Source organism: Artemia franciscana, chromosome 19 (genome assembly GCF_032884065.1).
Source record: "Artemia franciscana chromosome 19, ASM3288406v1, whole genome shotgun sequence".
Lineage (NCBI taxonomy): Eukaryota > Metazoa > Arthropoda > Branchiopoda > Anostraca > Artemiidae > Artemia > Artemia franciscana.
This window is the reverse complement of record NC_088881.1, coordinates 17,339,222-17,355,612: the sequence shown is the minus strand read 5'-3', so window position 1 is coordinate 17,355,612 and position 16,391 is coordinate 17,339,222. Positions and strand designations below refer to the sequence as shown.

Here is a 16,391-nt window from a genome sequence, read left to right as displayed (position 1 = left end):
TGTTACGATAGTAAGAGGAAACAGTAGGAAACTACTCAAAATATTTTGCATAATTCGTGAATTACAGACAAAACTGTCATGGCAGAGTGTTTACAAGTTTGAGAAGGATTAAATTTTATGTAGAGATAACATTGATATAATTATTACTATTAAAGGTTCCTTCCCAGAAATTTACGTAGTTAATTACGTAGTTACGTGTTATTAGAGTGAATTTTTCCCAGAATTCACTCTAATAACAAGTTGCAAGAAAAATACAAAATCGCCACAATCCTTATTGACCAAGAGCACAAAATGTAAGGAAAAATAAGTGAAAAAGAAGCCTTCTTAAAATTGGGTGTGGGACAAAAACTTTGAACTCACAATCATCGTTCAAAGTGTCACAAGGTAACCTTTGTCGAAACTTCTACTATCTTTTAATTTTTTATCCAAAATAATTCCAAGAAGCTTGCAATTTATATTTCCATCCTCATAATGAATCCTTTGGACACATAAGTACAAAAGTGAACCTCTACAAAAAGAAAACAAAAAGCTATTTTTAGTAGGATTTGGTGAAATTTATTTACATTATTTTGTGTATACATTAATCACTTAACTGTAATATCTTTCAAGTGAAATGTATTGTTTATTAAAAGACTCCGTTTGTATATGATGGATTACAAAATTAGAACGAGATATGTATAGATTCAGAAATGCTTAGTTTTTTTTGTTAAAAAAAAAAACCTTAATTCAAGCAACAAAATCTAAACTGCCAACTAACGAACCGCCTAGATGGCTACAAATCAAAACCTTTGGACGGCCAGGAGGTTCCAGAAAGAAAAAAAAATGTATTTTCTTTCGACAAAAAGAATTGGTTAGAATGAAAAAAGGGACATTCCCTTCGACATGCCCTGAAAATTTCAACTTCATAGTCTTAGACATTCCTGAGAAATTGCTGAAACGTCCTTTAACAATCTAAATGCAAATATTGTGTTTTGATTTAGTTTAACATCTTCCAGTAGTAGTAGTTGTAATATCAGGTTGTAGCAGTAGTAATAGAAGTAGTAGAAGTAGTAGTAGTACTAATAGTAGAGGTTTTAGTAGTAGTAGTAGTATTAGTAGCAGTAGTTTTTGGTATTAATAGAAGTAGTAGTAGTTGTATTGGTAATAGATGTAGCGTGCACATATTGCCTTTTGGTGAACTGAGCATCCCCCTTATAAAGTCCTGTAAGTTACAACTTAATGCACTAATTTGTTCCTGAGATAGGCCCTTTTGACACCCTCTATGTGCCTATTGTATTTTGATTTAGTTTAACACTTTTCTTTCTGAAAGCTCCACTTTAATACCCTTTCCTTTGTGGAAACCAAGATATTGTGGAAAACCAACGGCAATCAAAGGGGTAAAATTAACCTTGACTTGATGCCCACTTAATTAGACAATCTGTCTTGGCTTTTTCTAGAATTAACCACGACTTGACTTTTCTCACAACTATTCCATTTTCAATTCAAAATTCCCAGCATTCCTGATGTCAAATACTAATATATATATATAAAAAAAATAAATTACAAATATCAAAGCTCTTACCCCACGGGCATTGGGGTTGCTATCATCCCTAGAAGTATAATTATTGGGGTTTACAATTATTATGTCGAGCAAAACGGCTATCTCAAAATTTTTATTAGATTTGGTCAAAGTAGAAAGGGGTGTGGTAGGAGAGCTGCTCGTCCTCCAAACAATACTGACTCTTAGGAAATTGAATTTTCCAGCACCCTCAAAGGGGCTAGTAATTTCATTTCTAGTCAAAAGTAATCCCTCCAATGTTCCTATAAGAGCTCCCTCAATGTAAAGTGTATTAGCAAATAAAAGTAAATTATGCATAGCACCCACACTCCAGTATTAAATTAAGAATAAAAAGCTGTAGGAAATTACAGTATTTATAACTCGGGCAGTTCTTGCGCCATCGGCAACTAAATTAGCATTTGGAATTGGTCATTTTTACTGACCACTGTTGTCCAAAAGACTAAAAACAAAAATAAAAAACAAAAAACCAAGAAGTTGCCAACAGCAGTGGACGACAGTGTGTCACCATAGTTTTGCCGCCAGTGAGCGGTCATCAGCCCAACACTGAAACTCCGTTACTATCTACAGAGCATAAATTTGATCCGACAAATTTAGACATGCTATCCCTCGTCTTAACGGAAAAGAAGATAATTCAATTAGGATTTTTAGCAAAACTTTTTCCGATGTAAAATCTTCATTTATTTTCATTTCAGGAAAAATTGAGAATTGCGTTTTTGTTCTTTTATAACAAGGGCAACTTTCAACAAGGACAAGTAAAGCTGGAAAATAAACATTTGGAATTTTTGTTTTCCTTCTAAACTAAATGTAAAAAAGACTTTTCTTAATTATTATTTTTTCAGAGAAATGTCATCCAATCGAATGGTTTTAGCCCTCTTACTCCCCAAAGCATGAGTATTTCTCCTCAGCCTTCGTTTAACGATGACTCTTACTTCTCATCTACTTGTGACTCTCCAACAGATCTTCCAACATTTCAACCGTCACCATCACAAAGTTCTTCAAGCCGATGTAAGCACATTTTGCTCTTTATTTCTCTACTTTCTTTATTATTTTATTTATTACTCAAAATACAGTAGCCTGGAATAGAAGACTTTAAAAAAAATAAAATGTTCAAATAAAAGTAAAGAACGAAACTAATACTCTATACGAAAAGATCTCGTGTATGAGGGAGGGGGGCAAAACCTCTTAAACACCAAGCTCTTTACGGTATTATAGGCTAATTAATTTTTAGTATGGGGCTTGATCGTCTGTTACTAGGTTACTAGCTACCGCTTTAACCTGGATATGATTATGACGTCATTGATCAATCTTGTACATGAAAAATGCAGTTTTTTGGTACAAATTGATTATATTTTAAAATTGAAATTTTTCTTTAAAAAAAAGTTTTTACCCTATCAATTTCTTTTAAAATGAGCCATTAAATAGCTCTCTACGATGTTTCAGTGCCCAGCTATCTGAGAAAAAAAAAACAAATATGCTGTCAATGCAGAATATCCTGATCTCAACCACATTTTCTTTGTTTTCAAGCCAAGTGACGGTAAGTTTCCTGTATAGGGGTTTACAGGAAACTTAACAAAAAGGCAGCTTTTGTGGTGTACTTCTTTTTTTGATCTACTACTATTTTTAAGAGTTAAAGACTATTAGATTTCTTAGCATTGGACATGATTCTCTCTTACTAGGTTGTTAGCTATCACTGCACCCCGAAAAGACAAAAAAAAATGTATCTTAATGAATACCAAACCATAAAATTTCCTGAAAAACCTTGAAGAGGGGGGGGGGGGTATTCCTTAGGAGCGATATTTTCCAAAAGACAATCTTATAAATATAAATATAGAAGTCTGAAATTGAAACTAAAAAAAGGAAATACTAACAAGCCACATTCAACCTCAAAATGAGCGAAAATTAGTTTTTATACCAAATTGGTTACCACCCCTTTGTTCCACACTCTACAGAAAGCTTTGCTTTCTTCAACCAATGCTTCAAGGGAAAATGCACTAGTGGAAGAGTTTTATGAAATGTTATAAGGCAATACAAGCCTTGTATGTTTTTTACAATATATCAAGAAGGGAAGGTTTTATTTATTCAGATTCGCTTTAAACAGTACTTAAGTTCTACGCATTTGAAATGGTAATCGGTAAATAAAACAACTGGGATTTCCGCCTGGCAAGATTTTTTTGTAACTATTTATGAACTATCTAGAAAACTGAAGTACGCACAGAAAGTAGTCACCTTTCTTGCGGGTCAGTGTGGACGCCATCTAATCAAAAGAATGCGGAACTGAAATTTAATTCGACAATTTCCAGAAGATCAAACTAATGAAGACAGACAGAATCAGCTAGCATGATGTTCAGAAAGAAATATAAATGCTGTATAAATGTTGTATAAATGCTGTATAAATATAAATGCTATAAAGCCCCAGCTGTTCTCCTGGCAATTTTTAAGCTTGAAAAATTACCACACTTTAAGCGGAATTTAAAGGAGAATGGAAATAGCAGGTTAAAGTAGTTTATGCATAGCATATATAGGAGAATCATGATATGTATCAGATTATTAGGGCCATGAAAACAACAAATTCTTCCCAAGATGGTGGTGGCCATGCCAGACTGCTCAGTACCTCTGACGACAAAAATAAAGAACCAAACAACGATTTCAAAATCTCCGACAGTCTTCTTGTTTTTATCTTTGACTAATGTCCACTGCAGCTACTGAATAGTTTGGCTGCAGGTTTTACTGTTATCCGACATGTATCAAATGTAGAACAGCTGGAATAATGGGCTGCTTAGTCATCACAACCAGGTTGAGGATTTTAAAGAAAGGAATAAACAAGATTCTTGGAAAATAATCGTTGTAATATTGCTCTGCAATTTTTGGGCCTTGGCTGAGGGAGAAATTCATATATCCACCAACGCACCAGCAACATGGTAAAGTCAAAAAGGGTCAATCATCTCTTGGGTGCAGGCTCATCACTTATCAGGGGTTTTGTTGGCAAGATTAAATAGGGAATTCTCTTACCCTCTCAAATGTATATTTGAAAAGAAAAAAAATGGGGCCTTGGAATATATGGGATGATACCAGGTATCACGATTAATTACCTCAATTAGCCTCTCAACTGGTAATGGTGGAAGCAAGTTCACATCTGAAATAAAGCAAGATTTCACAAATGTCATAATTTAAAGTTACTCATAGTAGGAGATACAAAGCATATCGTGAATGATTTAAGTACAGAGGAATGGATACAAATCCTATAAAACATGAAGTAATATCTTTTGGTTCCCTTCCATGGAGGGAAATGATGTTGATACCAACACAGGGTAGGAATGGATATACAGTGTAAGGATTTGGGGAAATAGGTAGGGACTGGTAATGGGAGAGAGTATCCCCCAGTGACCAGAGTTTGCAAAGGCTGGTCCTTGGCTGGATACTCAAAACTGACATAATAATTTTGGGATGAGGGAACTGGCTAGCATCTTTAACATCCTAAAGAGACTTCTCTCGAAAGGTTTTTTTCCTCATCAGTCCAGACCAAATACCCCAGAAAGTTGAGAAGACAGATCCCAAACTCCTTCCAGGGCATTCCCCTACTCCAACCCGAAAATCAGTATTCACAGAATTTTACAAAACCCGTTTTACTCCTTACGATTTTGTCTTTGATTATCTATATTTTTTCTCCTAGAGGACGGTGACCGCCTCCTTTACCTTAAGCTCTTTTCTCCTCCCAAATTGCTGAGTTAACAGATGCAAACTGTGTGAAATATTTTTTTTCTTCTAATTTTCTTCCATTTTTCAGTCACAGAAAACAAATTGGATAGTTTTTGGTGACGAGCTGTAAGTAAGGAGCGACATAGCTCAATAGTAACCGAAACTCTAAAAAACAGAATTTTGGTATCAATAGATATATCAAAAAGTTTTGCTTGCTATTCTGATTTCAAATATACAATATTCGTTAATTTTAGTATTGACCATCAAAAGCTACACGCCTAAGAAAGTTTTCTTGATTTTCCAAAAAGGGAGTATACACCCCCTAAGTGTCAAGGGATATTAAGAGAAATCGCATCGTCAGATTAAGCGTATCCGACAACCATATTTTGGAAGTTTCAAGCTCCCATCTGCAAAAATGTGAAATTCTGTATCTTTGCTATAAGAAAGATCAAGGATTCGTGTTTATTTGTGCTTTTTCACCCAGGGGTAGTCACACCATACCAATAGTCTTAAGATATGGGGAAAGGGCTTACTTGAACGGAAATTAAAAGTTACATTGCCCTTTTTAAGTGACAGAAAAGATTGGAGGGCAAATAGTTTCTCTCCCACCCCCGTTTTCCCTCAAAGTCGTCCAATCAAATTTTTGATATAGCTATTTGTTCAGCATATAACTATGCCTTTAGAGATAATATGACCCCTCATAGCCCCTGGGGAAAGATCTTTAAGTTATATAATTTGCCCAATGTTTACGTATAGTTGTTATTGTTTTGCGTATTATTATGTTACGTATATATTTGTTTTTGGGAAGTATGCCTACATTTTTGGGTGCGAAGGGGGTGGTGAATTTTCTGCTGGGGAGATTTTCCACAGGACAAATTACCCATGGGGGAGGGAGAATTTTCCGGAAGTGAACTTTCCAGGGGAAATTTTACACAGCGGGAATTAGCCAGAATTCTTATACGAATTTCTTTTTATTAGTCTTACTTTCTCTTTGCCGACTCAATTTTACATGTTTAGACGTTAAGACGAATTGTCTAGGGGGGAAGTCTTACGAGTTGAAAATGTCTAGGGTATCTATCTTCCCGTAGAAGGGAGAATTTTTCACGGTAAAAGTTCGCCATGGGGAATTTTTCAACGGGATAATTTCTCCAGATGTAATTTTCTACGGGACCAACTTTCTAATAGGGGGCGGAATATTTGCAGGAAAACTTTTTCACGGAGGAGGGGATTTCTGCAATGATTTTAAAACGTTCTTTACAAAACAAAGTGCTCTAAGAAAAATTTTTCTGGAGCCGTCCGAAAGAATTTGTTTTGAAAGGGGGGAGAGGAATTTTCAGCTAGAATGGAATTGTCTCAGTGGAATTTTCTTGGCGGGGGGAGGGGAGAGATATATTAAAGGGAATAACTTTCTATGGAGGGATTGCCCGTGGGGAGAAATAATTTTTCATAGAGGGTAAGCCCTATTTCCCGGTATTATTTAAAAACAATCAGAAATTAAATAGAGAAAAGAAGTTTTTTTTCAACTGAAAGTAATGAGCAATATCAAAACTTAAAACGAATATAAATTACTATTTATATGAGGGGTGCTGCCCTCTCCTCAATACCTTCCACTTTACATTGAAGTTTGACTTTTTGTCCCAATTCTTTAAGAAGAACTCCTGAAACACAATTAGAATAATAAGTTTTCTTTAAATGCTCCCAAAACAGCGTTAGCGTACATAGCGAGGTATTGAGGAGAAGGTCCCCCCCTCAAGTAAGTTATAATTCCTGTTCGTTTCATATTTTGATGTTACTCCTAAATTTCAGTTAAAAAAACTTATTTTTTATATTTAATCATTATAAAATGCGAATCGACTCTACGGTCCACCATCAAAGACCAAAATTTTAATTTGCAGATTTGTGTCATATCCTTTTTTTTCTCTTTTAGTTTTCATTACTTTTGCCATTGAAATAAATAAATCATCCTTAAACGGGAATTGAATTCCCTCATTCGGTTTTCCGCATTGCACTCTTTACGAGAAAAATTATGCATTCTAAATTTGTTTTCAGCCTTGTTTAGCAAATTCATTTCTTCATTTTGGTGCTTGATTATTTGCGCCCTTTGATAGCTTAGCTTCATTTATCTGTTATACACGTCCATACCACTTAAATTTCTCCTTCCTTTTGTACATAGATAATTTGATCGGCCGGAATTTTCGTGTAGCTTTCTCTTATTTAACCTTAGGTATATTTAATGTAAATCTGTTGAATTATTTTTAAAGTCATTGTTGTTTTTTTTTTCTAATTTTGATTAAACAAATTACATTAGAATGAACCGTTTCTTTTCAGTTACAAGCAGTCCCCACATTGTGCCCCTCGTAAGAACTTTCCCAGATGAGCCTATAGCTAAACTTCCTGTAATGCTGGAAGAATACTTCAATGACTCCGAACAACTTCCTGATTTCTTTGATTTAGCAACCCCGTATCCAGGTAAAAAGTGCAAGCTCATTATATCCTATGCCTAGTCTTTAGAGTTAGCTCCATTTCCTAATCCTTTCAAATAACTATGTAAAATCTTTAACGTGCATAAAGCCTTCTAAATGTCAATATTTATTTTCAAGAAACCCATTTCTACGGATAAACCAGCCAGCTACAAACGGTTTTCTTCAAAACCGTTACAAACGTTTCAACAAAACGGTTACAAAAGGTCTTCTTCAATTCAAGAGTTTAATTGATGTCATCTTCTCTTGACGAATAAACTTAGCTGTTTAAATTTGGCTCTGTCGGTGATAAAATGCTTTATTTGTAAATATCTTGAAGGTTAAGAAAAAAAGAAAACACGGGATGTTGTAAAAAACAGTATCGAACCATTATAATGTTCCAATATTAAAGTTTTTATGACTAAAAGTAAGGAGCGACATTAAAACTTAAAATGAACAGAAATTACTCCGTATATGAAAGGAGTCGTTCCCTAACCAACGCAATGCTCTTTACGCTAAGGTTTGACTCTTTCTCTCAACTCTACTTTTTAAAACAGTAAAAAACTTTAGCGGAAAGAGCGTTGCGTTGAGTAGGGAACAGATCTTTTCATATACGGAGTAATTTCTGTTCGTTTTAAGTTTTAATGTCACTACTTACTTTTAGTTCAAAAACTTGTTTTTCTTATTTAATTTCTGAACGTTTTTTAATTAAAGCATATTTTGATTTTGGCTCTCAACACATCAATAATAAAAACAAAATTTGCATATTAATTTATTTTTTTGGCTAAATGGCTTTCTCATAATTTTGATCGGACGATTTTGAGGAAAAAAAGGAGCGGGGGAGTAAGCCTAGTTACCCTCCAATTTTTCGGTTACTTAAAAGGCAACTAGAACTTTTAATTTTACGAACGTTTTTATTAGTAAAAATATACGTAACTTACGAATTAACTTACGTAACGAACTTCTAAATTCGTATGTTTTTATTACGTATATGAGGGGGTTCGTCCCCTCGTCAATACCTCGCTCTTTACGCTAAGCTTAAATTTTGTCCCAATTCCTTAAGAATGACCCCTGAATCACAAAGGCCGTAGAATAAATAGTTGAAATTAATAAAAATACTTTAGCTTAAAGAGCAAGGTATTAGGAGGAGGTGAACCCCTCACATGTGTAATAATTTCTGTTCGTTTTAAGTTTTAATGCTGCTCTTTCCTTAAAAAAATTCTATAAAAATCCTGCTCCCCCTTCACAGAAATTCTCTTCCCCCATAACAAATTCCTCCATGGAAATTTCCCCCCGCATAACCCCCTTCCCTCCCCTCAACCTCTCGCCCAACCAGAAAAATCTCCCCAAAAGTGTCTGTACACTTCCCAATAACCATTACTATGTGTAAACACTGGTCACAGTTTGTAACTTCAGCCCCTCCCCCGGGGACTGTGGGGGAATAAGTCGTTCCAAAAGGCATAGTTTTTAAGGTTTTTGACTATACTGAATAAAATGGCTGTCTCATAATTTTGATCCGGTGACTTTGGAAAAAACTGAGCGCGGGAGGGGGCCTAGGTACCCCCCAGTTTTTTTGTTCACTTAAAAAGGGCTCTAGAACTTTTAATGTCCATTAGAATGAGCCCTCTCGCGACATTCCAGGACCAATGGGTCGATATGATCACCCCTGGGGAAAAAAGCAACAAAAAAAAAAACAAATAAACACGTATCCGTGATCTGTCTTGTGGCAAAAAATACGAAATTAAATTAAAATCAGCATTAAAATGTAATTCTTTTGATCTAACTATTGGCATCGAAATTCCATTTTTTTAGAGTTTCGGTTACTATTGAGTCGGGTCGCTCCTTACGACCCGCAAGGAGGGTCACTCCTTACGGGTTTAAAAAAAGGAAAAATAGTTTTCAACCATTATAATATTTCAACGTTAACACAAAATGCTGCTTCAGTCATGTTATTTTAAACATTTTAACTTATTTGTTTTTTCTTGAATGTTACACAATGCTTTTTACACAGTTGAAGTGCAAATTGAAGTTACAAGAAAAAATGAAAATGTTGAAAAATAAGTTTCGAATCACTGGTTATATTTCAAATTTTACACACATTGTTACTTGAATCGTTAGTTCAACAATCGCCCCCCCCCCCACGAACAAATTTTAGACCTATTAGTTTTTTCATGGTTGAAGTGCAACTTAAACATGCATGGTGAGTAAAAATATAGCACCAACTGACCCTTTAATTCAGCTGAAATCATACCGTTTTTGAAACATCCAGCTATATACCTGTAACCTTTTTTCATGAATAGTTTAAAAATATGTATATACTGTACAGTGTTCATTTTCATTTCAACCGAGAAAAATTTGTGTTCCTTAATCTTTACTTGTTTAATTTTGGAAAATAACGTATGTGACGTATTTGGTGAGCTCACTTCAAAATACAGATAAATGAAACTTATGATTAAATTGTTAATAGTCATAAATGATTCAGATAAGAATTTTTGGTGTAAAAATAATCACCTATCCTTTTAACAAATAACAAAGGAGATTTGAAGAAGAGAATAAGAAATCCAAAAGTGTTTTATATCATTTCTAAAACATTTCGTGTTTTTTAGAAAACCGACAGAAAACGCAGTCATTTATACAGTTTGGAGAGAGTTTTGATTTTCTCCTTGAAGATCCAGTGAAACGGGGAGGACCACCGTCATTGTCATTTAGCAATTTGGCTTCTGACAGCATTGACAGTGCTTGTGATAACCCAAAATACCTAGCTGAATCAATTGGAAGCCTGAGCCTTACAGATTCAGCATATGACGATAATGAAGAGGCCAAGGTATGTACGAAAATAATGTTCTTGAACTTGAGCCAAATCGTAATAGATTTTGTTGATGTAGCCGGTGACCACTATATTCACCGCTTTCTCCCAAGGAAGGTTTTTGAATTAACACATTTAGAATTCACCTTAATGCAAAATTAAGTTCGTGGTATATTTAATCAACCAACGAAATGCAAAATATTGGTCCTTTCTTGGGTAGGGTGAAGCATATGATTTTATTTTAGTGTAGGACTAACCCATGAGCTCCACTAAAGTTATTCCTGCCAATAAGAAGCATGTTAAACAGACATATATTGACGCTAATTTTTGTTTTACTAAGAATTTTTATTAGTACCATTTCTCTGTATCTTTTGTAAAATTCAGAGTGAGGAATGAAAAACTTCTTTTCTAAGTTTACATGTTTTCTAATTTGAAGAAAACATATCCTTTAGTGTTTCACTCTCATTGGTCGGTAATATAAGTTACACTTAAAAGGTGAAAATGGCCCATCTTACCCAATTAAGAAGTTGATACATCGGTGGTCCAGTGTAATGATTTTGTATACCATTAATTGTGACTATAATCCTTTAATATCATCGTGTTGTAACCTTTAGTTCATTTAGGTTCTATTGTAGTCTACTGTGCGTCAACTTTATACTTTCAGATTTGTTACAGCGGGCTTAGCCATGTTACGAATTGCTATGTCTGACTGTAACATTCTTAGTACCTTATGATGGTAACACAAGAATTACTTAGAAGACTCCCGCCCTATGGACACTCAACAACATTTCGCACAACCCTCTTGTCAGCCGTCTTACAACGATGCAGATAATTAATTCATCTGCCGGACTATATGGAACAGAAACTTGGCCAGCAATCACCCTGACTTTGAGGAAACTTTATGTAATTGGAAGTAAAGGACTGTGAAAGACAGAGGAGCTTCACTGGTACGACTTTATTAGCAACACCAGCCTCCTGTCTTAAATTCCATTCTGCCTACAAGCTGTGCAACGCACACAGAGATAGTATGGCAACCCCATCCTTGTGACATAGTATATGATTCCAGCCCTTTGGAGGCTGGGCGGAAACGACCAAGAATTCGAGATTGTCCGATAGTCTACATCATTTCCTAAGCAAGCCAAGAATAAGACCTGAAGTTGTACCTACGGTAACTCGAGACTGGGTTTAATAGAGAAGGAAGGTGACTTCTCTCTCGACACTGGCTTCGAGTTAGCAGGAGAATTATGTCAAGTAAGTAGGTCAGTTTCTTCATATATGGAAAACTAAATAAAAATAGCTTAAAATGATTGATAAATTCGAACTAAAATCGGATATTACCAAGAATAAAAATGAGACTGCTACCCCTTAAAGGCGGGAGTGATCTTTGTACTCTACGGAAAATTTAACAGATTATTTAAAAAACTACAAAGTTCGAAAGAAGTGGGGACAGGACAACTTTATGCCTCCAAGTCTTCATTTTAAAGGCTAAGGCATGCTTACCAAATAAACAAAGAGCTATACCTCCCATTTTTGCTGTATATTGACTGCGGGGCCTGGGGTATTCGAAAAGCCACAAGTCCACTTTTTATGAACAATCAAACAGATTCAATATCCCTGAATTTTTCCATTATGAGCAAATTACCTTATGGAGAACTTTCTGCAAAGCTTTTCTCAGTGGTGGAAAGGGGGAAGGACTATACATTTACTTGTATTCAAATGCAAGTAAAAGCTAATAAGGTATAAAGTATCTAGGCTGTCAAAATAACCATCCTATATAAAAAACATAAATGCTCACCCACTGAGTGAATAAGCAAGTGTGAGCGATTTAGTGAGTGTGAACATAAATGAGAGAGAGTGGGTGAGTGTGAGAGTTTGTTTGAAATCGAGCCCCCCTGCTAGTGTGAAAATTTACACGACCAATCCTTTCCATAAAAAGCTTATATGACCCCGGGCTTAAATTAAAATTATCAAATCAGGCTCTGAGGGGGGTGCGTCAATCCCGGAAGCGTTGTTAAATGATCTTTGGACTATAATGAACAACATGGCTGTCTAAAATTTCTATAGGATGCGTTTTTGGAAAATAGGGCTGTGGGGGCGAGGGGGAGTGGTTAGCTGCCCTTGGGTCACTTTTGGTTCTTCAAAAGGAAGCTAGAACTTTGAATTTCCGATCAAATAATCCTCCTTCAAAGTTTACACAACCACTCTATCCATAACAACCTTATATGCCCCGGGGCCTAACTTGTAATTCTTGCCCCGAGGCTCTGGGGAGTTGTTTCAACCCCGGAGGCATTGTTATATGATATTTGGACTACTTTCAACAAAATGGTCATTTCAAAATTTCGATCGGATACATATGGGGAAAAAGATTGTTTGTGGGAGGGGGCTTCTTGCCTGATGAACGTTTTCAACTATGAAAATGGCACTAGAACTTTCTATTTCCAATCGTATGAGCTCATTTTGAAGTTTATATATCAATTCCTTATATACGAAGTGCCTTGGCCAGAAAAAATAATAGATAGTGCAAACATCACTCCTTACTTAGGTAGAGTTATGCACTGCCTATGAAATGGGAATTAGAGCTGTCGATTTTCAATCAAATGATCTCAATTCAAATTCTTATGACCAACGGTTTCACAATAATTTTATTTGCCTGGGGTTCTAACTTACAAACCTTTCCCCTGAGCCTTGGGTGGGGTTGTGTCCACCCTGGAGGCATTGCTATTTGTTTTTTGGACTATTTTGAACAAATTAGTCATGATTTTGATCAGATGATGTTGGGGAAACGAGGATGTGGGGGGAGGGGGGGAGTTCACTTTTTACTCTTAAAAAGTAACTAGAAATTTAAATTTCCAATCAAATGAGCCTCCTTTAAAGCTTATACAAGCACCCTTCTAAACAAGCCTGTTTAGCATGTGTCCTTGGAGCATTAATTACTACCCTTATCCCCAGGTTTTGGGGAATTGTGTCAATCTCGAAGGCCTTGTCTTATGATATATGACGTTTAGGCTATTTTTGGAACAAAATGTCTATCTCAAAATTTTTATCTGGTGTATTTGGAGAACACGATATGAATGAGGACGTGATGAGGCTATTTACCCTCCGATCACTTGACTAGTGAAAAGAGCACTATAAATTCAGATTTCTAATCGAATGAACCCCCTACGAAGTTTATATGACCATCTCTGTAATATAAAATCTTATCTGCTAATAATGGGCAGCTAGTATAACTTACCGCCCATGCCGTGAGGGCTGTTAGGGGATTGTCATCCCCGAAGATATAATTATTGGGCCTTTCAACGAACCTTATCAAAATGGCTGTCTCAAAATTTGGATTAGATGTGTTTGGGGAAATGATGTGGTGGGGGAGCCTTGCTACCCTCTTATCACTTTTGACTCTAAAAAGGACCCTAGGACTTTCAATTTTCAATCAAATTAGACTCTTTCGAAGTTTCTACGACAATTCCTTCTATACGGAGTGGTTAGAAAAAACAACAACAATATATTTTGCCTGCATCGCACTTTGCTTAGAACTGCTGTTACGTAAAAATGCGAAGAACTGCCGTTTCATTTAATTTTATCTGTTTTGTATCATATTAAAAGTTATCATATATTTACGGGAACTACCACCTTTTTCGAACATATAGCTCCTGTAAGAGACATGTAAGCTGAAATTTCTTTTAAGGGGAGGGGTCAGAAATTGCGGAAATGATTTTAAAAATATGGTTTCTAAGTTTATAGAGGGGATTCGTTTGACAAAACTGCCTTTGGGAATACCCACGTCCTTCCTGCTTTAGTTGAGTATGTGAATATAGTGTTTAATTCAGAATAAATGTTTTGAAATAAGAAAGAAGTTTCTATCCCCTTATCATTTATATTTAATACTTATTTCAAATAAGTTCTTTGTGATGAAGGGATGGTAGGGGGTGAATCCCCCTTCGGACTTATCTGAAGGACCTCTCGTGAAAAGTTAAAAATTTTGTCTTAATAGTTTTAGACTTCAAGCCCTCTATACCGATCCCCCAAATAAAAAGATCAGTGGGCTCCTTCCTCCAGCCCCATGATTCGGTTTTCAAACATGCAATACTTCAAAATAACTGTTAATATTGCATTTATGTTTATACAATATTCAAACTGGTCTCTACAAGACACAAGCACATAAACAAAAGCACAAAACACATCCAAATGGATTGGTAGCGAATGCATTTTTGTTCCAGGAGTGAACATATCCATCTAGTGAACCTAGAGTTTCAATAAATGGCTCATTGGAACAAAAAATTCAGATTCAATTGCCTTTTTTAAGTGACAATAGAGATTACGCTACAAGAAAGACCCATTATCGGATATTTAACCCCACAAAACCACAATTTTGTCGAATAAGGTCAAAGTATTACAGAAAAAAGTTCTGTGAAAGCCAGTTGACTTGGAACTATGGAAATGCTATGCAAGAATATTCCCAGTTTTAAAGGTCATTATAATGTACATCTGGACCGAGGCAGTCAATAAAAATTAATTGTAATTGTCGACAGTTTATCTACCAAAACATTAGGGCAATGGGTATTTCATAGTTGGGCACAAGCTATTCGGGTAGAGATCAGTGGATTTTTCATGTAAGGTGGGAGTACTTACCGCCTTAAAAGGAGCATTTTCAGACCAATGTCTTTACAATTTCCGTGGAGGTGCTTTTGAGGAATACAGAAAAATATTTAACACCTTACCTGCCATCATTTGGAAACAAAAATATTTAGAATAAGCGTGCACTATGGGAGCTGGGGGAAAGTTCTGTTTTATTTTTAACTGCATAAGCGCCCTTTTTCTTTCGAAGAATTCTTGCAAAAATGTTAAGCTTCGGTATAAAAATTAAAAATGTGAGGGGAGCAGCGTCTTGGTCCTTCGTATTTAGCAATAAGCCTGAATACTATATAGAAATAAAAATATTAGAAAAAAACAATTGCAACAAGTTTTTGAAGAGCAACTTTACAGCTTAAAATGAAAAAATTGGGCTCTGATACCCTTTCAAGTCTCTCACTATATCTCCTGAGGTTCTGATTTACCTGAATTATTAAGGAGTAGGAGCCTGAGAAGGTTACTGCCCCCATAAAATTTAAGGAAATATATGTTTGGCTTAAGTTTTAAAGGACCTCTTTATGTTAATTTGCAAAAACACTTTTCTTTTTTAATTGCTTCTTAACCAAAGCTCAGTGAAATCACTGAGAACTTGACAGAAGAACTTAATCCACTTAACATTAAGAATTTAATCCATAAAACATTCTGTGGATATTTAATAAGTCGTCTTTACCACGTTTGTGTGCTTCTCTGCAGTATTTGCAGTTATAAATGAAAAAAAGTACAATTTTTGCTATCGAATTGAATTTACAACTGTGTTTTGAAATTTATTTCATTCACTGTAATTTTATTTTTTTTTTAGCCAAAAAGAAACCTTTCCTTGTTGACGATTTTGGAACACAAAAAAGAAAAACTAGCATGGATCGAGTCTCTCTTTTTTTACATTATTAGCACCTGTGACGACGATGTAATTTGTAAGGTTATAAAGAACTTAAAAAAAGATGACTTGAAGCAAGTACTTGGCCATAAAAACTGTAACGGACTCGTAAGTATCCAATATTTTTATTTATTTGGTCTTATCTTTTTAGTCTTGTTCTGTTTTTTGTCTTGAACCGTATAATTGTATAAAATTGTGTTAATATTTTTCAAGTGTTAACCTTTTCGTCATATACAACAGTTGTTTTGTCAAACGTAAAGAAGTTTTTCAACCACCACAAAAAATTATTATAAAACAGTGAAAAAAAGTGTTTTTCTTTTATTTCGCAGTCACTTATCAGATAAATATCTTAAAACGGAACTAAACAGAAAT

The 16,391-nt window shown here is 35.3% G+C and overlaps 1 protein-coding gene across 1 annotated transcript in view; it reads left to right on the top strand.

Moving 5' to 3' along the window:
* LOC136039357 (transcription factor p65-like) overlaps positions 1-16,391 on the top strand; it is a 79,370-nt gene that overhangs the window by 48,519 nt on the left and 14,460 nt on the right. The window contains exons 9-12 of the mRNA XM_065723017.1: positions 2,398-2,563; positions 7,583-7,723; positions 10,320-10,537; positions 15,945-16,127. Of these exons, the coding sequence (XP_065579089.1) occupies positions 2,398-2,563; positions 7,583-7,723; positions 10,320-10,537; positions 15,945-16,127 (708 nt within the window). The remainder of the gene's footprint in view (positions 1-2,397; positions 2,564-7,582; positions 7,724-10,319; positions 10,538-15,944; positions 16,128-16,391) is intronic.